This window comes from Neofelis nebulosa, chromosome 3 (genome assembly GCF_028018385.1).
Source record: "Neofelis nebulosa isolate mNeoNeb1 chromosome 3, mNeoNeb1.pri, whole genome shotgun sequence".
Classification (NCBI taxonomy): domain Eukaryota; kingdom Metazoa; phylum Chordata; class Mammalia; order Carnivora; family Felidae; genus Neofelis; species Neofelis nebulosa.
The window spans coordinates 111812916-111836091 of record NC_080784.1 but is presented as its reverse complement, the minus strand read 5'-3'; the positions used below and the strand labels follow the sequence as shown (position 1 = coordinate 111836091).

At 36.4% G+C, this 23176-nt stretch overlaps 1 protein-coding gene across 50 annotated transcripts in view; it reads left to right on the top strand.

Moving 5' to 3' along the window:
* ANK2 (ankyrin 2) overlaps positions 1–23176 on the top strand; it is a 679068-nt gene that overhangs the window by 447391 nt on the left and 208501 nt on the right. For all 50 annotated transcript variants that reach the window (XM_058721568.1, XM_058721573.1, XM_058721572.1 and 47 more), the window contains one exon: positions 19792–19893. In XM_058721568.1, the coding sequence (XP_058577551.1) occupies positions 19792–19893 (102 nt within the window). The remainder of the gene's footprint in view (positions 1–19791; positions 19894–23176) is intronic.

Here is a 23176-nt window from a genome sequence, read left to right as displayed (position 1 = left end):
TGGAAAGTGTAAGAAATACAAAAAGTACAAAAAACTCCCTTTAGGGAGTTTGCAGTCTGGTTGAGCCGCAGAATGTATGCACACAAAAGCAAACTGTATGTTGAAGAGTCCCACGAGTGGGTGGACAATTTAGAGGAAGCAATTCTGGGTGGTATGTAGAATCTTCACGTGGTGTGTGTCGGTCCATATTCTGTAGGATGATATTTATACATTTTAATAAAGGAATCACTAAAATTACATTAATATAGATAAATCATGTAAAAATGATGAATTGACTTGCTCACTCACAATGCTTTTTGATAACTGTATTAAAACAAAATACAGTGAAAAAAATGTAGTAAACCCAATAATAACATGTGTAATCAATTCTCTTGCTCGAAATCATAATCAGAGAGAAAGGCTTTAGGTCAGGCTCAATCTTTGTAATAACCACTTTACATAATAAGTGATAAATTGATAGTTACATTTATGAGAAGACATTATCAGAGGAAACTCAGTTACAAAATGCCCTACAATTTTTATATGTGGGAAAAATAAACTAAATAGAAACGGAGCTTCTCCAGCTATAGAGGACTGTATCCTATAGCGATGCCACAGGATTTAAATGTATACTCAAGTTCTCGTCACGCTTCACATATGTGTTGGGTTCCCGTTTCAAATGTTGCTAATCAGGAATGGCCCAATGTAAACATCTTTTTTTTAAAAATTATTTATTTTGAGAGAGAGAGAGAGAGAGAGACAGAGAGAGAGAGAGAGAGAGAGAGAGAGAGAGTGCGGGAGGGGCAGAGAGAGAGTTTGAGAGAGAGAGAGAGAGAGGGAGAGAGAGAATCCCAAGTAGGCTCTGTGCTGTCAGTACAGAGCCTGAAGGGGGACTTGAATTCACAAAACTGTGAAGTCATGACCTGAGCCAAAACCACGAGTCAGATGATTAACTGACGGAGCCACCCAGGTGCCCCAATGTAAACAACTTTTAAATAAAATTCTCAATACCTCTTATTTTCACAAGGTTTGTCCTTGAATTATGGAGACAAAGGTAGCCTGCCACCTGGTTCTTAGTCAAGGACCAGTAATGAGGTATCTATGGTGTTAATATTTATGAAGAGTTCTGACATTTCAACTAAGTTAATTTTGTTAGATGAACAAAAACTTTTTGGCTGTAGTTAACTACTGCTTTGCAAAACAAGTTCTAATGCTATCTTTTTATATGTCCCAAAGTAACCTAATGCTTGTTTAGAAATTTTTTAGTTTCTAAAGTTTAATTTTTGAGCAATTAAAGCTAGAATAACTTCTTTTTATCTTACCTGTTGTCACCTTTGTATAAGCTTTGTGTACGTACTAATGTTCTTCCCAAGGTTTCATTATCGACATAAGTGTCTTTATTGACTAATATGTATATATTTTAGGCATTGAACTAGCCTTGGAAATTCTAAGGATTATGGCATGTTTCCTGCCTTCAAGTAAAATTATAGTTTTGTTCTGAAGATGTGCTATATGACTCTGCACACACACACACACACACACACACACACCGGTTTACTTTTATATGTTATACCACAGGTAGATATTTAAATAAGAATGTAGAGGTGGAATTAAATATGCAGGTTTCCTATGACTAAAGTGAGGTATATTTTATACACATAATAATTCTAAGAGAAAACAGCTTCTCTTCTGTGTATCTTGGTCAGAATAATTGAAACAAGCCAATGATCTTTTTAAAAATTTATTTAGAAAGTTAATTACTCTTCTGGTAACTACTGGGCATATTGAAAGAAATTGCTGTACATTGTTATGCATTCAGAAATACTGAGTTGTCAGGAATTCTCCTCCTCTTTGGGTAATTTATACAATATTAAAAGCTTATATTATTACTTTATATAAAGTTTTTTTTTTCCCAGAGAAGAATGAAGTTATAGTTTCTTATTTCTAAAAAAAACAGAACACTAATGGTTCCGTGTAGTTAGTATCAGTAAGATACTAGTTCCTTCTATGTTTAATTTCTTTACTAATGTCATTGTTGTTACTATCTGTTAACCTACTCAATTGGAGAATGTTGAGCTCCAGAGCCCATCTAATCAAGTCCATTGCTAAGGATGGTAGTGTTCTCATGACTTCAACTGAAAGACAATAACGATACAAATGGAGGCCGTCCTTACCCATTACTCTTCATTCATTTATCCCTAGGAAGAGTTAGGCATCATGTGGTTTTATTGTGGATATCTGATAGAATTATAAAAGAAACTGCAAAGAAATTTAATCTTGGGTAATGAGTTTTAGATACATTAATATAACAAATATAAATTTTGCTGATCAATATTTGAAACCAAGTTTTAAAATTCAGGAAATCTGCAGAAGTATTTACTTGATTCAGCAAAATTTTCACTAGTTTAATTCCTATTGACCAGTGCCGATTCATGCCCCTATTTGGTCAAGTTTACCTTGTTGAACTTCTTCCTTTGTTTCATTTCCCCAAGTATTTATTGATCTACTCTGTGTTGGGCACTGTGCTGGGCAGTGGAGACACAAAGATGACTAAGTCGTGGATTCCCTCTACTGTAGAGGGCCAATCTAGTTAGGGAAATAGGTAAACAGGTAAACTGCGGGCGCTAGTGAATGATTGAATGCTCAGGGTGTTATGGGATCCCAGAGTACAACTTAAGGGAGAGGGTAGGTTAGGAAGGTTTTTTGTTTGTTTGTTTGTTTGCTTTTTAATGTTCATTTATTACTGAGAGAGGGGCGGGGAGGGGCAGAGAGAGAGAGGGAGAAACAGACTCTGAAGCAGGCCCCGGGCTCTCTCAGTACAGAGCCTGACATGGGGCTCAAACTGGGGAACCGTCAGATCATGACCTGAGCTGAAGTCAGATGCTTAACCAACTGAGCCACCCGGGTGCCCCAGAAAGGTGTCTAAAGAAGCTATCCCAAACTTCTGGGAAATAGACCCACAGGGTCCATTTAATATAAATTCTCATAGGAGGCAGAAAATTAAAAACAGCTAGTAGGGGATTCTTCATTGTTCATTAAACCTGGCTTAGGCCTGATTTTTCTTTTAAAATGGTCTTGGGCATCTGAACTAAAGCTTAGTTCTAGAAGATGAATTAAGCCTGTTTTTGTTTTAGTTATGTTTAAATTAGCAGTTCCATTACTTTTCAAAATTCTGTTTAGAGTTGATGCCAATGCTCTTATACCAAAAAATCAAGAATTTGTTTTGAAAGCTGCTTCAGAAGACATGCAGATATTCTTTGAAAGTCAGTAATAAGTAGAGGAGTTTTTATTGACCGATTTCCAACAGAGGGATTTTGTAGTATGAGCTGGAATGTTTAGGGGAAAAAAAAGTGGTGCAAGCTACAAATATTTGATTTGTTCATCTTTTTTCCACTACCATGTGTTATATACTATAATTAATCAAATAATTGCTTTTTAAAGCCAGTTTTCCATTCTGTGTTTTACATTTCAGTATAAAATTATATAAGCTCTATACCTTGCGTGAATTTAGTAGCTCAAACCATTCTTGACATTTACAGTTCATAGCACAAGGGTAAATTTAGAAAATTATAGTAGGTCACATCCATTGAGGATAAAGCAATATCTTAATTGTATTCCAGTCTTGTGGGGAAATGTCAGCTGCATGATATCAGTATTCTGAGCCCATGAGAAAGCTCCTGTACAGAATTCTATTTTAGTCTTAGTCTCACTGATATATATGCTGTGTACATACATATATATTGCAATTTCTATTTTATTAGCACTTCCTGGCATTTCATGCAAAAGGTTGGTGGGTCAATACTATTCACTTGTAGAGGCAATACAAAAGGGCTTCCCTGTTCCTAGGAGTGTTATGGACAGAGAAATGGTTAAGGGTGAAGCAAAATCCAGTATTTCTACAAAAAAAAAAACAGACCATCACCCAGAGGTTATTTCTATGGGCTATTTCTTTAGTACATACTCTCTCTTGGACTCTGTTTAATTTTTTTTTTATTATTTCTTTATTTTTAAATCATTCATTTATTTAGATTTTATATTTAAATAATTTCTATGCCCAATGTGGAGCTCGAACTCACAACCCACGATCAAGAGTAGCATGTTCTTCTGACTGAGCCAGCCAGGCACCACTCTCCTGGACTATTTAGTCTTGTATTTCTAATACACTACTGTGTAGTGTTAGCACTTTATATTTAATCAGTCTAAAACCAAACTATTGTATTCTCTCCAATTTTAGGGTATTTTGTCCCTAAATTCCTAGATTGATTAGATATGTCACTCATTACCTGCTGAAGCTAGATGCCTCCAAGCTTTCCTTAATTTCTTCTCTTCCATAAACCCTCTAATTTGATTTCCCCAAGTTTTACAGCTTCTTTTCTCTATATGAGAAATTATGTCTTTTTCACATTGCTGACTATTGCAGTAGTATTCCAAGTTGTCTCCCAAGGTCCATTCTTTTTCCCCTGTAACTCATCCTCCATATGTTACTAGAATGACTGTTTTAAAACAACATTCTGATCCTGGCTTTTTTTTTTTTTTTTTTGGCCCCCCACGTATAAGGTGACAATCTTCTTATGATGGCATACAAGAACATTCATGGTCTGGGACTGCCAGACTTCTAGAATTTTACTTCTTTCTTGTTTTCAGCATGATCTTTATAATTCACATACACTGAATTACTTAGAGTTTTCTGCATACTATATTCTTTTATGCCACTATGACCTTGCACTTGCTAGTCCTGTGCCTGCTATGTTTCCCACCTGACTTATCTCCAGGAACTTTATCAAATACTATATTGCTATTTCTATTCTATATCTTAATGTGTTTGTGAGCAAACATATTTGTTTGTAGTATGTTTTTTTTTTAAACAAAACAAGCATTTATCTCTTGGACTACTGCCTCGAAATTGATCTCCCTGGATCCATTAATGTCCACTTCTAATTTATGGACCATACTGCAGCTTAAATTGCTCTTTTGAAAGTTTTTGAGGGGATAGATCATGTTTCTTCTACATTCAATCCCTTGCATCTAACACAGCACCTGGCACATGGTAGGTGTTTCAACAATATTTATCTGACTCCTGACTAAATAATTTATCATTAAGGACTGACTAAATTATTTTAATTATTATCAGAATAACTTGTTGTTTCACTAATTTGTTTATACTTTTTTCAAACCAAAGAGATGGTTTTTCTGGTGCGTACACATTTAGGTAGGTACAACTGTAGATGCTCCAGGAATTTTTTTTTTTTAATGTTTATTTAGTTTTGAGAAAGAGCATAAGCGGGGCAGGGGCGAGAGAGGAGAGAGAGGGAGACACAGAATCTGAAGCAGGCTTCAGGCTCTGAGCTGTCAGCACAGAGCCCGACACGGGGCTTGAACTCAAGAACCACGAGATCACCACCTGAGCCAAAGTCGGACGCTTAACCAACTGAGCCACCTAGATGCCTCTCCAGTAATTTAATCAACATCATTTAGTGAGTCTGAGAAGTGATTTTCTTCTTCCTTTTTTGTATTTTTTATTTTTTTTAATGTTTATTTTTGAAAGAGAGAGACAGAGACAGCACGAGCGGGGAAGGGGCAGAGAGAAATGGAGACACAGAATCTGAGGCAGGCTCCAGGCTCTGAGCTGTCAGCACAGAGCCTAATGTGGGGATTGAACTTGAGAATGGTGAGATCATGACCTGAGCTGAAGTTAAGACACTTAACTGACTGAGCCACCCAGGTGCCCCAAAGTGATTTGCTTCTTAAACAGTATACATCTTAAAAATTATTTAATTTTTCCATTTTTTAATGTTTCATATTTTTATTTAAATTCTAGTTGCTAACATATAGTGTAATATTAGTTTCAGTAGTAGAACTTAGTGATTCATCACTTATGTACGAAACTCAGTGCTCATCACAGCAAATGCCCTTCTTAATACCCATCACCTATATAGCCCATTCCCCCCACCTCCCCTCCAGCAATCCTCAAGTTTGTTCTCTTCAGTCGAGTCTCTTTTATGATTTGCCTCCCTCTCTCTCTTTTTTTCTTTCCCTATGTATGAATTTTCTTAAATTCCACACAAGTGAAATCATATGGTATTTGTATTTTTCTGACTTATTTTGCTTGGCATATACACACTAGCTCCATCTATGTCATTGTAAATGGAAAGATTTCATTCTTTTTGATGGCTGAGTAATATTCCATATATATATATATATATATATATATAGAGAGAGAGAGAGAGAGAGAGAGAGAGAGAGAGATAGTTATATATACATGTACATATCTGTATCTATATATATCTATATACCTATATCGATATATAGATATATATAGATATAGATATAGATATATATCATCTTTATCCATTCATCAGTGGATGGACATTTGGGCTTTTTCTATAATTTTACTATTGTTGATAATATTGCTATAAACATCAGTTTGCACGTATTCTTTGAGGTTTTTTTAAACATTTATTTATTTTTGAGAGAGAGACAGAGCATGAACAGAGGAAGGCAGAGAGAGAGGGAGACACAGAATCTGAAGTAGGCTCCAGGCTCCAAGCTGTCAGCACAGAGCGCAATGTGGTGCTCGAACTCATGAACTGAGAGATCATGACCTGAACCAAAGTTGGATACTTAACTGACTGAGCCACCCGGGCGCCCCCTTTGAGGTTTTTTTAAATTTAACTTTTAAAAGTTTGTTAACATTCTCCTCTGTAGCACTGAACCAGCATCATAGGGGCCAGGAAATGGATGTAAAAATGATTTTATGTATTACATTTAGCATTATGCTGACTTATTAGAATTGGAATTTTGCCTTCTAAAGCTCATTGTTTGCACTCAGTGTCCATGTAGATCATTTCAAACATGCAAAAGAGGCTGAAAGCAGTGCATGCCCCTTTGGGATCCACATACTTTAGATAATGGGGCAAATAAACAACTTCTTAAAAACTATGTGCACACCAAGAAGGGTGGGCTCTTGCCATCTTACAAATGACAGTGAACTTAATAGTAGTTTAATGAAAAGGACTAAAGACACACAAATTATTTCTAATAAACAACATAATTATCATGCTGAAATTCATGACATCCAGTAATTAGAAAGATTTTCCAAAAAAAAGAAAAAGAAAAAGAAACCCTAAGGGTGGCACAACCAGAATTCTTGGGTCTATTATTCCTAGAAAATAAATATATTGTCTTGAGACAAGTAATTATATTAGAAAGTAATGACTTCAAATTCCTGTGTTATTCTGAAGTAGATATTAATATTGTGGGACATATGTACTGAAAAAAACGAAAATAAAAAATCTGAATTGGGTAACTGATGCACTTGCTCTTAGGTTTGTTTTTTTTTTTTTTTTTAAACACTGTAAATGAGTTCAGAATTGCATTTAAACAAGCTGAGTCAGGTTGTCACAGTGTGTGGTTGTTAAGCTGTAATTAAGTGATCTCCCTAGAAAATCCATGTGACCGACACTTACAGATGTACTCCAGGCTGTTGTAAACACAAAGCCCTTCTGTATTTCTACATGCTTCTTAACAGGGCTACACGAAAGTCAACAGTGTAAGGATATATATCATGATAGAAAAACATATGCAAGTTCTTTTAAGATAGTGGTTATATTATAAAATAAGCCATTTGTGAAGCTTTCATTGCAAGAATGTACTTTTTTTTCAATCCTGAATAAGTCCATGCTAAAGAAGCAGTTTACTTTTTAGTATGTGCCAGCCATGGGGGTGCAGTCCCCTCCTCATCTGTGTTGCCTCACGAAGCTGCTTCTGTTTGAGTGATGTCTCCTTCAGAGCATATGGTCTGAAGATGAAGAATAATCAGACAAATAGGGATAAAAATGTGGTGCCTACCCTCAAAGGGGCAGTAGAAAATTAACACTGTAGGATGCCTGGATAATAAAAATTGATGAAAGATATTTTCACTTGGTTGGGTCTGTTTTTTCATCTCCAGTTTTAAGAGCCTTCAAGGGAGACTAAAACCTAATTCAGGTACAATAATTCTGATCCTTAAGTATAGCAGTGGGATGAACTCTAACACATCTTCTCTCCTCAAAGGTTCTGTAAAATTTGAACACGCTGATTAGTTAGGGACTGAAAAGAGTTTTGGTGTAGAGAAGATTCTTTAAAGAGGTCAATATTGTTACCAACTTATATCAAGAGCTTTCTTTTTTCTCCTCACCTCAATGTTATTACAGCTGGTTATTATTCATTTGTAAATCTGACTCTTTTTATGGCCAGTGACGATCCAAAAGGAAATTCCTTTGGGAATTTGTGAACACTACATAAAAACTCGATAAGCTCTTCCGTGTTTGGCCCATGTTCATTTGGGCCGTGTTGAGCTTAATGTTGGCAGAACACTTTTATAGAGATGTCCAGATAGTGGGAAATTAGAAGAGAGATTTGGTCTGGAATATGAGTTATTTAATTTTTTTCATTATTTTACACACAATTAATACCATTTGGGGATCCCTGAGCAATAATAGAGAACTATTTAGGATTCAGCCGTGTATGGATACAGTATGTATTATTAAACTTCTATGGTGGATCTCTAAGTTTTCATTATTTTTATTGTTGGCATGTTAAATGCAGACTTCCATGTTACCTTAGCTATTGAAAATATTAAGGGATATTATGGAGAAACTATAATACTCAGTATAGGATTTGTGGACCATTTTGCTTGCCTTTGCATCCTCAGCATCTTGAACATAAAAACCTAGGCAGGACTTTTCCAATAGACCAGGTCAAGCAATAGCGTATTAACTCTTGTTCAATAGTTTAATAGCTAAAATAATCATCAAGGTTCTTACCTGACAGAAACAGTAATGTCTTAAGTCTGTTCATGTAACTGACACTTACCAAAGAATGTATTATCCCTTGAAAAAATCTGAAGCATTCAATGTCAGTGCTTTTCAATTTGTTTTTAAGATGACTCTCAAGTTATTTAATCTGACATCAGAACTATAGCTACAGCAAAATGTTTTCCCTATTATTCTGATTTTCTTGTGGAGATTTGTAAATGTTGTGAAAGGAGCCGCAAATATTTCCATCTACAAACTTACCATTTTCTCATTGAAATTCAGAAAAAATTGACATGTTGTATTCAGTGATGGAACTTCTGAGTTCTGTAGGTGTTTCAGAGTCATAGACAGAACATACACCGGAATACAAGTAATCAAAGCCTGTGGATTTTCTGCCTTATGAGAAGTTGCTTAAATTCACCATAACGTTCAATGGGCAAGTGAGAACTATAAGCAGTTAAGAATGTTTCCACCTGTCTTTGTAAAAGTTCCCATTTTAGTGAAAGTTTTGATGTGTTTCATTACAATAAGCATCTTAATTATGAGCCTGGATATAGAAACATTTTCTAAAGCCAAACTAATGTCAGCAAAACACTCATTTTTCAAGTCAGACTTCTACTGTATCATAAAATACTAACTGGGGAATTCATATTCCTCTGCTCAATAATTCTTTTAAAAATAGATGCATATAAAAACTTACAGAAATTTCAAAATCATGTAGGGAATTTGAAGTATAAAATAGTTATCAAAGGTACATCACAAATGTTTTTTCTAGCTTAGAGTTACTGTTTCTACTAGTTTAGGATTTTTGTGTTCTTGTGGTAGTAATTTCAATTCATTAAGGAATGATATCATCATATTATTAATATTTTGGTTCAGTTTTTAGAAAGTGTCACAGAAAAGTAAACTTGTGTACAGAAATTTTTTAAGGTATAAAATTTTTAAGGTATAAAAGGTGAGATCCTTGAACCAGATCTTGTCTTCTTAGATTTGTAGTAAGCATTTTGAAGAGCAGAGGAGTACTATTTGTATGATATGTACAAAGGACCAGAAAAGTAGAATAACCATAACTAATGCTAAAGGAAGAGTATAATCAATGCATGATGAGAGAGAATCATAAGGTTTTTATAATTGCGAAGTCTCTGTAAATATCAGAACCACTAATAAAGAGCTGCTCTAAAATTTGACTTAGGAAACCTTTGGAGTTAAAGAACAAAATTGTGGGTAGTTAGTACTTTGCATTGCTTTTTCGACTGTGTAATACCTTCAATATATTTTCATTAAAAACCTTGCATAATACGAACAGTCTGAATTAGAAAAATTGTCTCCACTGTGAGAAAAAAGATACTGCTTTTGAATACTAATTTTTTTCATCTAGTTAGTCTTAAGTGCTCTCGTTACCATTGTGGAAGTTAAAAACAACATGCTTATCTCTCAGTGTCACCATCTTTTTAAAGTAAATATTTCATTTAATTATAACATACATAAAAAATGTATAAATTATAGTGTTCATCTTGATATTTGTCACAAAGCTTACACACCCAGTTAACAACACCCAGAGCTGAAAAGTAGAATTAGGACATTACCAGCAACTAGATGCGTTTTTTCTGCCTCCTTCTAGAACCTACTATTTGGACTCCTAACAATATAGATTAGTTTTTTCTGGTTTTTGAACTTTAATAAATGGAATCATAAAGATGTTCTTTTTTAAGTCTGACTTACCTTGCTTGGCATTGTTTTTGTGAGATCTGTTGATCTGTTATCTGTGGATAATGTTTATATTCATTCCTATTCCTGTATAATATTGCAGCTTTACTCTCCTTTAAACTGTAAGAATTGTACAAGGGGTTTATGAATCTTCACATAGTATTGTAAAACAATCTTAATGTTCTGAAAGGGATGGAATTGGTATGTTATATGTTATAGTTGGTTCTTTTTTTTTTTTAGTTCTTATTTTTTATGGGTGATAATCTTGGGGAAAACATCAATGAGTGAAATAATTTACCTGGTGTGCTAGTGAAAATCAACATCAAAATGCAATACTAAGGGAAAAAATCCCTTAACTTTATATAAAGTAATTTCAAACAACCGCATGTAACAATAAGATATATGCTTAAAGGATTCAGGTGGAATTTATCTATTTAGTTAAACTTAGCTATTGTTCTGATCCCAATTCTCCATTTTACATGATAGTAATCATCTTAAATAGTATTTTAAAAACAAAAATATGAACACCTAAGTCTCAGCCAATTTTCTTAGCACATAGGTTGCTGGAATAAGAACAAGTTTTGGCGAAGTTGCATTAACTGTCTTTGAATGTTACGTCACCTGTTAGTGTTTTGTACTAAGTAGCAGTCTAAAGATTTGCTGAAATGACACTAAAGAAATGGAGGTTAATCTGCATGCTTGAGCTTAAGTGTACAAATTTATGGTTTATAGCAGATTTCGTTGTCAGTGGCAGCCGACTAGAAATTCTCAGGTGAGATTTTGTGGCGTAAAGTGTTTTACCTCTCCTATGTGTGTTCTAACTGCAGAAGGACCACTTGTGAAATTATTTCTAAAAAAATTCTAGTACATCTAGTGTGTGGTTCTCAATTGCCCCCGATTTTTGGCTTATAACAAGGTAGTGATAACAATTCGAGTTACTAAAAGACCTAATACTTAAACAACCCAGCAATCCTTATACAAAAGTATGGCCATTTAAGGAAAAACATTACTGTATCACAAAGGGGTGCTTTGTCAAATCTTTGTAGTTGGAAACAGACTGCACCCACCCCATTCTGGTTTCCTTTTTGTCCTTTTGCACCCGCACACATCAGGGTATTTTCAAATACTCTGGTCTTCTGTCAACAGCCTTTATATTCAATTAATTTTTTTTTAATGTTTTTTATTTATTTTTGAGACAGAGAGAGACAGAGCATGAACGGGGGAGGGACAGAGAGAGAGGGAGACACAGAATCGGAAGCAGGCTCCAGGCTCTGAGCCATCATCCCAGAGCCCGACGTGGGGCTCGAACTCACGGACCGCGAGATCCTGACCTGAGCCGAAGTCGGACGCCCAACCGACTGAGCCACCCAGGCGCCCCTATATTCAAAGAAGATCATGAAGATGCATCTATACTTAGATTTGCTCACTGTGTCCTCAGTGTGCCTGTCATAAGGCTAAGCACCTTCAACTCATCTTATTTAATCCCCCCAGAAACTACAAAGTACATTTATTTTTTTCATAAGGAAACTGAGATACACAAAGATGTGAGATCATACAACTCGTGATTTGCTAGACATGGATTTACCTTATCCAGCATTCCTAGGAAAAGACCTAAGGAATGGTAGAAATGTCCTCCATTTCATGATATTCATATTAAGATTCCTCCTAAGTTATTTTAATAAATTTCATTTATTTTGCATTGCTATAAAAATGTGGATCTCAGCTAGACTGATAAACCACCCTGCTTTTATAAAGGAATAACTGTGTCCTAAGAAAATAAGCAAATTATTAAAATTCCACGGGGAACATGTGCTTTCCTTCAGGTTAATCAGCAAATATTTGTGGAGGCTGATAAAGGCTGCTGGCCGACTCACACTATTCAACCCGTGCTTCTCAAACTTGAATAATGTAGTCTACTCTTTCAAAGTATAAAAACAAGTTCATGACTTCCCGTGTTGTTATATTTATTATAGTGTTAATTTTTTTTAAGTTTCTTTATTTACTTAGAAAGAGAGAGAGATAGAGAGAGTGAGTGGGGAGGGACAGAGAGAGAGGGAGAGAGAATCCCAAGCAGGCTCCACACCGTCAGCACACGGAGCCTGATGCGGGACTTGAACTCACCAACTTTGAGATCATGACCTGAGCTGAAATCAAGAGTCAGGTGCTTAACTGACTTAGCCACCCAGGCTCAGTTTTGTAAAAACAAAACTACACAAAGCTCCTTAAATCATACCCCACTGCTAAAAAGAAAGTTTACAAAGTAAGCATAAACAAAACTACAAAACAAGCATTACTCAAATGCTTGACTCCAATTGAGTAGAATGTATAGCACTGACTAAAACTAACAGATACAGGGTTTAAGAGTAAAAGATTTAACCCCAGATTTCTATAATTTAATAGGCTTCTGAATTTGACTTGAATGAAAATAACAAAGAATTGTTTTTGTAAGCATGTTGTACAAGCCATTATTAACACGTTTAAGGTTTTGTTTTTCACTTCACAGTAATAAAACTTAAAGCTATCAGAGAAATTTGCTAATGTCAATTTTAACGGCATGCCATTTGATAATCGTTTAAAGCTCTCCATATTTACTCAGAGAGGAAATTAATATTTCCATGGAGGTTTGTACGTACATAATCCAGTAAACGCAAACATTGGGCACTGAAAAACGTTCCCCCGTGGACTTTCTGTTACACTCACTGCCAATGGTTGATGCAAGTTGAACCATGCAAAGATAGCATCTGAGCCGTACGTTTATTTGCAACTTTAATGTGGCTGCTGACTGCTGTTTTTTTGGTTTATCAGTGATCAGATTCTCTGATCATTCTCTGCACCACAGCAAAACTTTCTGCATATCATGCATCTATATGGCATATCTACTTCACTTGTTACGCAGTGAACTGTAAACACAAAGGCATATACCAAAATTGCATGGTGGTACTTGTTAAAGGGTAGCTATCTAGATGACCTGGAACATGCTTATATTTTTCTTGTTAGGTTATTGTTGAAATGTAAGCACAGAATTAAAAAAAAAAAATCTTGTAGCAAACTCATGGACGCCTGTGAATATGCCCCTAGACTCTGGGGAAGCACTATCTTTAGGATATAATGTGGCTCTGTGAATGCACATTCCTCTTTGCCTTTCAAGTCCACCCTGCTGGGTGCTAAGAAAGTATTCTGTTTTTCTAACGTTCAGATACAAAAAATGTACAGAACTGTGTCAAGAGGAATTTAAAAGGAAATTTTTCTTTCTTGGCTTGAGATGCCACATCAGGGTTGCAAAGGGGGCAAGTTTTAATGACATCCATCTGTTTCAGATTCCAATAAGTGGGACTCAGCATTTGAATTCCTTGTCCGGAATCAGACTTTATAGGCCTAAGTACAATTGGTTTTAGGATTTGAGAGTCCTAGGACATAAAGCAGCAGAGCAGAAAGAGGTTAGTTTTACATTTGTTAGAAACTTTCCCCCAAGGCATTGCTATTACCTCACTTTCTCTTTATTGAGCTGTTATGTGTGAAATCAATCTATTTTGAGAGCATACGTCCCCACCTACTTACACTTAACTTTGAAATAATTACTTTTGTCATAACTCCGAGGGAAACACGATATCATAAAAGCTGCCGCATCTCTCACCGTGAGTCCCTGAATCTCTATCATCTCGGTGTTGACTGAAGGTAACCAGACCGACTACTGTTTATCTTAAGCTCTTGTGTCGAGAGCTTTAATCACAGATTGACCTCATTGTAGCACAGGGAATGCCTGTGTCTACGTGGAAGCCGGAAAAGAATATGGATTTCCATGCAGGTCTATACTTTGTACCTAAAATGAGGTCAATATACATAAAACTTGAACGCTCATTTTCATTTTCTCCTTGAAACCCATCTTCTGGATCTATTTTCTAATAACACTTTTGTTTGTTTGCATTTGCAAAATGCATTTATGATGCATTTTCTCCCTAAATTTTTTTTAGCGGGTTCTAAAAGAATCCAGCTTACCATAACTCACTGTTGAAGAGGTCCCTCTCAGGGTGGCTCAGATGTTACATTTCCATTGGGTCTAGACCCACCAGAACACTGGGAATGCATTTTGCTAAAATTCCACAGATTGACTGTAAGTCTTTGACTTGCATCTACTTTCTAAAAGTTTGCTTCAGGAAAGAGAAAAACGGTTATGAAAAACAGTCATGTCGGGGTGCCTGGGTGGCTCAGTCGGTTAAGTGTCCAGCTCCTGATTTTGACTCAGGTCATGATCTCACGGTTCCTGAGATGGAGCCCTGCATGAGGTTCCATGTGCTGACAGCACACAGCCTGCTTGAGATTCTCTCTCTTCCTCTCTCTGCCCCTCCCCAGCTCACGTGTGCGCTCTCTCTCAAAATAAATAAACCTAAAAAAAAAAAAAAAAAAAAAAAAGTTGTGTAATAGCTAAAGTAATCCTCTGTGTCATGCCCAGTCCCTAAAGAAGTTCTAAGAGGGTCTATTGGGTTTTCCTCAGTGACGCCTGTAGTTCCCCTTCAGATCAACATCTTCGCTTTAAGCTTCCGCAGCTATGTCTGCAGGTGTTTCTTCATCCCTTCAGGATCAGGTGTTCGCTCTGGCTCTACTTATTCTAGGCATTCTTTTTTTTACCAGAATGACAGAGCACCCTGATCTTAGCTCCTGAGTTTAATCCTATTAGGCAGAGATAGTCCACTGGCTTTTTAATATAATGTGTGCTTCACCCCCTCTTCTCCTCATTCCCCAAAGATTATGTTTCTAAGTAGTTTTTCACAAGCCAGCTCTTTTTTTTTTTTTTTTTTAGCTTTCATCCACTCCACGGATTTAGTTTATTTTATAATGAGCACCAGCAAATGCGCCTCTCAAACCAAGAACTCGAATATCACTGTTAACACATCGTACGTACCCCCCTCCCATTTCATCCCCCCCCGACTTCCCTCTGAAATAGCCACTAACTGAATTATGCAGTTAGCATCTTCCTGCTTTTTTTCCCCTCTTATCACATTTATGATACTTTTGCTTGCCTTTAAACTTTACTTTTTAGATTTTTTCTCTTTTTTTTCTTTTTTCTTTTTTAATTTACATCCAAGTTAGTTAGCATATGGTGCAAGAATGATTTCAGGAGTAGATTCCTTAATGCCCCTTACCCATTGAGCCCATCCCCCCTCCCACACCCCCTCCAGCAACCCTCTGTTTGTCCTTTATATTTAAAAGTCTCTTATGTTTCGTCCCCATCCCTGTTTTTATATTACTTTGCTTCCTTTCCCTTATGTCCCATCTGTGTTGTATCTTAAAAGTCCTCATATGAGTGAAGTCATATGATATTTGTCTTTCTCTGACTAACTTTGCTTAGTATACTACCCTCTTGTTCCACCCACGTACTTGCAAATGGCAAGATTTCATTCTTTTTGATTGCTGAGTAATATTCCATTATGTATATATATACCACATCCTCTTTATCCTCTTCTCCATCAATGTATGTGTGCGCTCTTTCCATACTTTGGCTATTGTTGATAGTGTTGCTATAAACATGGGGGTGCATGTGCCCCTTTGAAACAGCATACCTTTATCTCTTGGATAAATACCTAGTCGTGCAATTGCTGGGTCATAGGGTAGTTCTATTTTTAATTTCTTGAGGAACCTCTATACTGTTTTCCAGAGTGGCTGCACCAGCTTGTATTGCCACCAACAATGCAAAAGAGATCCTCTTTCTCCGCATCCTCGCCAACATCTGTTGTTGCCTGAGTTATTAATGTGAGCCATTCTGACAGGTGTGAGGTGGTATCTCATTGTGGTTTTGATTTGTATTTCCCTGATGATGAACGATGTGGAGAATTTTTTCATGTCTGTTGGCTATCTGGATGTCTTCTTTGGAGAAATGTCTATTCATGTCTTTTGCCCATGTCTTCACTGGATTATTTGTTTTTTGGGTGTTGAGTTTGATAAGTTCTTTATAGATTTTGGATACTAACCCTTTATCTGGTATGTCGTTTGCAAATATCTTCTCCCATTCCATTGGTTGCCTTTTAGTTTTGCTGATTGTTTCCTTCGCTGTGTAGAAGCTTTTTATTTTGATGTGGTCCCAATAGTTCATTTTTGCCTTTGTGTCCCTTCCTTGCCTCTGGAGACATGTTGAGTAAGAAGTTGCTGTGGCCAAGATCAAAGAGATTTTTGCGTACTTTCTCCTCGAGGATTTTGATGGCTTCTTGTCTTACATTGAGGTCTTTCATCCATTTTGAGTTTATTTTTGCGTATGGTGTATGAAAATGGTCAAGGTTCATTTTTCTGTATGTCACTGACCAGTTTTCCCAGCACCACTTGCTGAAGAGACTGTCTTTTATTCCATTAGATATTCTTTCCTGCTTTGTCAAAGATTAGTTGGCCATACGTTTGTGGGTCCATTTCTGGGTTCTCTATTCTGTTCTCTGAGTGTCTGTTTTTGTGCCAGTACCATACTGTCTTAATGATTACAGCTTTGTAATACAACTTGAAGTCCAGGATTGTGATGCCTCCTGCTTTGGTTTTCTTTTTCAAGATTGCTTTGGCTATTCGGGTCTTTTCTGGTTCCACACAAATTTTAGAATTGTTTGTTCTAACTCTGTGAAGAATGCTGGTGTTATTTTGGTAAGGATTGCATTAAATATGTAGATTGCTTTGAGTAGTATTGACATTTTAACAATATTTGTTCTTCCTATCCAGGAGCATGGAATATTTTTCCATTTTTTTGTGTGTGTCTCCTTCAATTTCTTTCATAAGCTTTCTTTTGTTTTCAGTGTACAGATTTTTCACCTCTTTGGTTAGATTTATTCCTAGGTATTTTATGGGTTTTGGTGCAATTGTAAATGGGATCGATTACTTGATTTCTCTTTCTGTTGCTTCATTGTTGGTGTATAGGAATGCAACCGATATCTCTACATTGATTTTATATCCTGCAACTTTGCTGAATTCATGAATCAGTTCTGGCAGTTTTTTTGGTGGGATCTTTTGGGTTTTCCGTATAGAGTATCATGTCATCTGCAAAGAGCACAAGCCAGCTCTTACTTTTTCTAGGTGTATAGATGGCTGATAGATGTGGGGACAGGGATGTCAGCCAAAAATTCTCTCTCCAGCTGAGGCACTCTATTTAGGAAGTGCCGTGATTTGCAGAGCAAATATGTAGACCAAGGGCGTAACAGTTTTCTCACAACTGAAACCAATCTATAGCTCATAGGTTAGGTATCTGTAGTAACATCTGCTTTGATGCTTTGGAGGGGTGAGATAGAGTAGCAGTTAAGACTAGCTCTGGACTGATAAACATAAATTAAATCTTGGATCTTCCACTAAATAATTGTGTGACCTTGGAGACCTTCTAAACCTCACCTATTAAATGAGCATAACAATAGCTTCTTTCTCATAGTGTTATTGTGAGTATTAAGGATATAATACATATGACTGGCTCCCTTAGCTCTGTGCCTGACCCACAGTAACGAGTGAACGTTAACTATAATTATTTAGCCTCATGTACAAGATAACAGTAATTACTAGGCATAATCTCTAATATAATATAGAATATATAGTACATAGACTTACTTTTTAAAAAACTATATATGGAAAATAATGTCATACTTTCTGTGACCTAATAGTGTTTCATTTTAGTTTTTTTATAGTAACTAATGTTTCCTGTGAGATATTGACATAACATAATGCATAGTATGATCTTTCACTTTTAAGTGCTGTGGCAAGAAACCTGAGATGGAAAATCTTCCTGGAGATTAGAATTTGCCGCAAACCACAAAATAATTTCATCGAATAGGCAGTTTAAAATGAGTCACAACTCAGTCACTGTGGCATTGCAGATACACTTAGGGCACCCTGCCATGGGCATGGCTTTCAGGAGAGGCAAAGAGCGAGGCACTGCAGATCACAGCCATGCAGGGAGGGAAGGACAGTCAGGTGTTAACCAAGTGATAGACTTCTAAAGAGTGAGAGCATGAATTCCAGATGTATAGATTTCGGTCATACCTTTCAACTCTTTGTAAATTATCTATCTGATTTATAACTATATAAATCATTGTGGTATTTGGGTTAAAAGTGAGGTAATTTAGTCTTGGGTTTTCCATCTTCCCATGTGTAAATCATTTGAACAGTATGCAAATAATTCCCTATTTGAGACTCCCAGAAAAAATACCTCCATTTCTATCTCTGTACATCATCACCAGCCATAATGAATAGGTCTGCAAGAGTGTGCCAAGAGCCCCTGCCAAGCACATTCTTCAAGGGAGAGAGGCAGTGTAGCCTACTGGGGACAGTGCTGGATTACAAGCTGTCACAATGGTGTCTCACTTCCTAGTAGGTCAGTGGCATCCCTTTTCATGTTACCACATTCTCTTTAGTCAGATGCTATACCACAGAAGAATTATAAAGTTACACAAGTGTCTTGGAACCTAACAAAGTTTATCATCGTTATTGGGCTAAGATTTGAAAGTCAGGCTTTGCCAGCAAGCCGGAGAGTCAGGTGACTATGGTTTCATCTCTGGAGTGGCTCTCTTCTGGATGTTCTGTGGGGAAAATTCAGCTGTTTCTTCCATGATCAGATTTTGAAAGGTGCTGGGGGAAGATGAGGACTTAAAAAGCAGCACTCCGTTAAGAGTGCTCATTTTTATCAAGGGATTTTAGTTTGGTATTATGTCAGCTGGGTTAAATTGAATCTTGTTTTCCCAAAATCACTGGGATCACAAAATTTGCATTGGCCCAGTCCACACCTGCCAACTAGTGCTATCCTCTTTCCTCAAAGCATCCTCGGAGCTTTCTGTTTTTCTCTTCTAATGAGGACAGATGAATACCAAGCGACCCATGCTCAGCATTCTGCCTCAGACTTTTCTGAAAACCAAACAGTAAAGGAAAAGAAAGAAGAAACCCAGTGTCTTTAATTTCTTTTACTATTTTGATTCCTTTTTGGCTTGACATTAGGCTTACTGTAAGGTCGCAAGCATCTCAAAGCTAAAATGAATGGGTAACAGTGGATTTGGGGGTAGTGTAAATTCATCTTCAAATGTGGCCAAAGATTTAAAATAAAGCAGTAACGAGTATTTTTATTTTAGTAGTTCTTCTACATTCTGTAACATAGCAGAACACATTGACTTTAAACAACTCTCTAGAAATACTACGAAGTTGCTACCTTATCCTATGAATTATTGTTCAGTGTCTTAAACTCAGTATTGAGGTATTTTGCAACTACAGCTTTTTTACCTGCAGTGTAAACTTTCTTTGTCTTTCTGTCTTTGATATGTTTTTATTTTATCAGTAATAACCTAAAAGTCTTTTCTTTTTCTCACAGTCTGACAGCAATGCAAGCTTCCTCCGTGCTGCCAGAGCAGGTAACCTGGACAAAGTAGTGGAATATCTGAAGGGGGGCATAGACATCAATACCTGCAATCAGGTAAGAGCATGACTCTGTACACAGTGAAGAAACACTCATTATCTATAGATATATTCCAAGAGCCCAAGGTTAATTTTTGTCTTTATTGAATTTACTAAAATATCAGTGATTCAGACTTATGAAAATCCATTTTCATCCTCTTACCAACTTTTGAAGCCTCAGACATTTGTGTCTAGACCTAATTTTGCAGCAAAGCAGATAGATCAAAAATAACAATTGAATGTCAGTTTTTGTCTATGAAATGGCTGGGCCTTGGTCAATAGCTGGAGTATTGACCAAGAATGATGTTTTTCTTCTCATTTATCATCAACTAGTTATCCAGACTGGCTTCTTTTCTTCTCTGCCATATGCATTTTACTCATAGGTAACTGAGTGTTAAAATTTGAGATAGAGAAATAAGAGAATAAAACAAAAATTATCCCCCCTCCTTCCCTAATTATTTTTAAAATATGGGTTACAATAAGAAGAGTTTGAAACTGTTAGCTTAAGTATGAAGTGTTTGGATTATCCATTCATTTACATCCATTCAGTAATGACTCCAGACAATATTGTACATTTTGGATATTATTCGGTCCCATGGATATTGAGATTTTTGTGCTATTTTTGGACAAGATTTTTGTACCATGAATACAGTGTCTAGTAGACTTCAGTGTTCACGACAGTGTGCTAAATGTTGGTGGTGCATGTGTGTGTGTGTGTGTGTGTGTGTGTGTGTGTGCTTGACAGAGCTGACTGGGAAGTGAGTAATCCTGGCTAATTTTAAGTGAACAGAAGGAAAATCTCATTGTTGGATTCTACCTTATCTATAGAATGCCCCTTTATATCCTGGTATATATTGAGCCCAGTTATGCTCAACCCATGGTTTCCTGAAATTAGTAAATCTTTCAAACACAACTTTTCAAAAAGTAGACATATTCTCTCAAACTTACTCTCCTCTCAAACTTCTACCTGCTGATTTCCTCATCAATGTGTCAATTCCAACAGTTCTCCTATCATCTCCCCCTCTACCCACCAACCCAGCTCCAGTATGGCACTCCTTTCTTAGTCCATCTTCTACATCCATATTTGCATTAACTGAATCACCTCAGAGTCACTTATCATGGTTGCCATAATACCCTCCTTAATTAGGTTCTGTCCTCATCCTGTCCACTCTGGTCAATTTCTGAACTATGCCTTGAGTTATTTTTATAAAGTAAAAATATAATTCTGTCATTTCCCCCAACAAACTTCCAGTGGCTCCCAATGCTTAGATTAGTGAAGTGGTTGTACCAAAATCACTTGGAGGATTTTGCAAAGATTGCAGGATTTCCCTTGCTCCTCACCAGCAAGGGAGAGGTGACTCTATGCTGAAAGTCACCAGCATAGAAAGCATTGTCACTGTTGGCAATATTTTTTATCCTTTAGAGGAATGCATTTCTTGGCATTAAAAAATGGTGACAGCCACTTGCTATTGGGAAAAGCAATATGCTGTTTCCCCAATATCTCTAGTATTCTTTTGAATATGACAAGAATTGAAGGACCCTGAATGCTCTTTATCTGGGCCATTTCTTAGGGTGTGCTTACAGTGAGCAACCTTAGGTACCATCTCCCTCTTGACAAAAAGCTGGCTTATGATTTCTTTTTTTTTTTTTTTTAAGTTTATTTACTTATTTTTGAGAGAGAGCACAAGCATGCAAGGGGGGAGGGACAGAGAAAGAGAGGGAGAGATAGAATATGAAGAGGCTTCAGGCTCTGAGCTATCAGCACAGAGCCTGACGTGGGGCTTAAGCCCATGAACCATGAGATCATGACCTGACCCGAAGTTCGACCCTTACCCGACTGAGCCACCCAGGTGCCTCAATGTGTTTTCTTATTATAAAAGCTGCGTCCTTCTTTAACATAACCCAGTGTGCACAGGCATCTATCATTGGCCCTGTGTGTCACTTCTGAGGGATTGGGAAGGGGCATAGGGAACTGACACAAGCAGCATGGTGACACTCAGCAAGGGCTTTTGCTGTGAATCATAAAGTCATTTGTCTCTGATCTAGGAAACTCTTATCTTCTGCCAGCATCATGAAAGAGTAGTTTGACTTTTTAGCTTGTATGTGAGATAAAATTCCAGACCTTACATACTGATACTGACCTATGGAATAAGGCCAAATCCCTTTATCCCAATATATAAGATCTTCATATTCTGCATCTACATTCCTTTCTTTGTCCATCTTATTTTCCATTAAGAATTGTTTTGATATGTTTCTCATGTTCTTTTGAACAAATAATTTGAACTTTTAGTATATTAGTTACTCTAAAAGAAAAAGAACATCTAAATTCCCATATGGATACATGAACTTCTTCCAAAAATGCCTATGAGACTAAATATAAAATATTTTTATAATTTTAACATATTGCCTTAGATATTTTAAAGTATATGAAATACATTCCCAAATTTTAATATTGATCCATTAAATTTCTAAATGTGCAACATGCTAGAGAATAGGCAATGAAACTATCAGTTCATTTAGGTAAAATTATCATCAATAATGCCAAAAAAGGAACCCAAGGAAAATGAAGTTGACTGCGGTCAAAGCAAATGCACTTAACCCAAAATTGTAACAAATATATTAATTGTATGAAGGATCTTAAGGGTTTTTTTAGGGTTCTTTGTTTTTTTTTTAGAAAAATAATCTCTCAGCAGTACTCAGTTTTTTTCTCCTCCATAGACCAACCTAACTTTTTGAGTTACCTCAAAAACTTTTTGGTGCCTAAATTATTTTTCTTACAGTGGCCAACTGTCCAGTAACATGTTGCTGTACAAGGGAAGAACATTTATTTTTGTGAACACGTAGCACAGTATCATGAAACCACACAAAACTTAGAGCCCAGAGACTACAATTTAAGTTCCCTAAGTTCCCTCTCCACTTTTGTCAGTCATTTCAATTCAGAAAGTGACACTTTTCTAATCTCTAAAACAAGATAATAATAATAGTACATTCAATCTTATATCACTGGGTTGCAGGGTAAATTAAATTATTAAATAGGAAAGGAATTTTTAAGTTGTACATGTTCTAGTTGCAATTAGTATATATAATTCACCAAGAATCAGAAAAATTAAAATTCAACTGCATACAACATATGAGATTGAGTCTCCTCAATCACCTGAATTTACTAGGTAAAAAAGTAAGTATAGTTGTCTGGTGTTGGTCTTTATTATTACTATGCAAGGATGTACATTAAATAGAGATTAGAGAAATAAAGTGACTAATGTTAACTATTTAGCCACGGTGTATCAGGCTTTCCGCTGGGG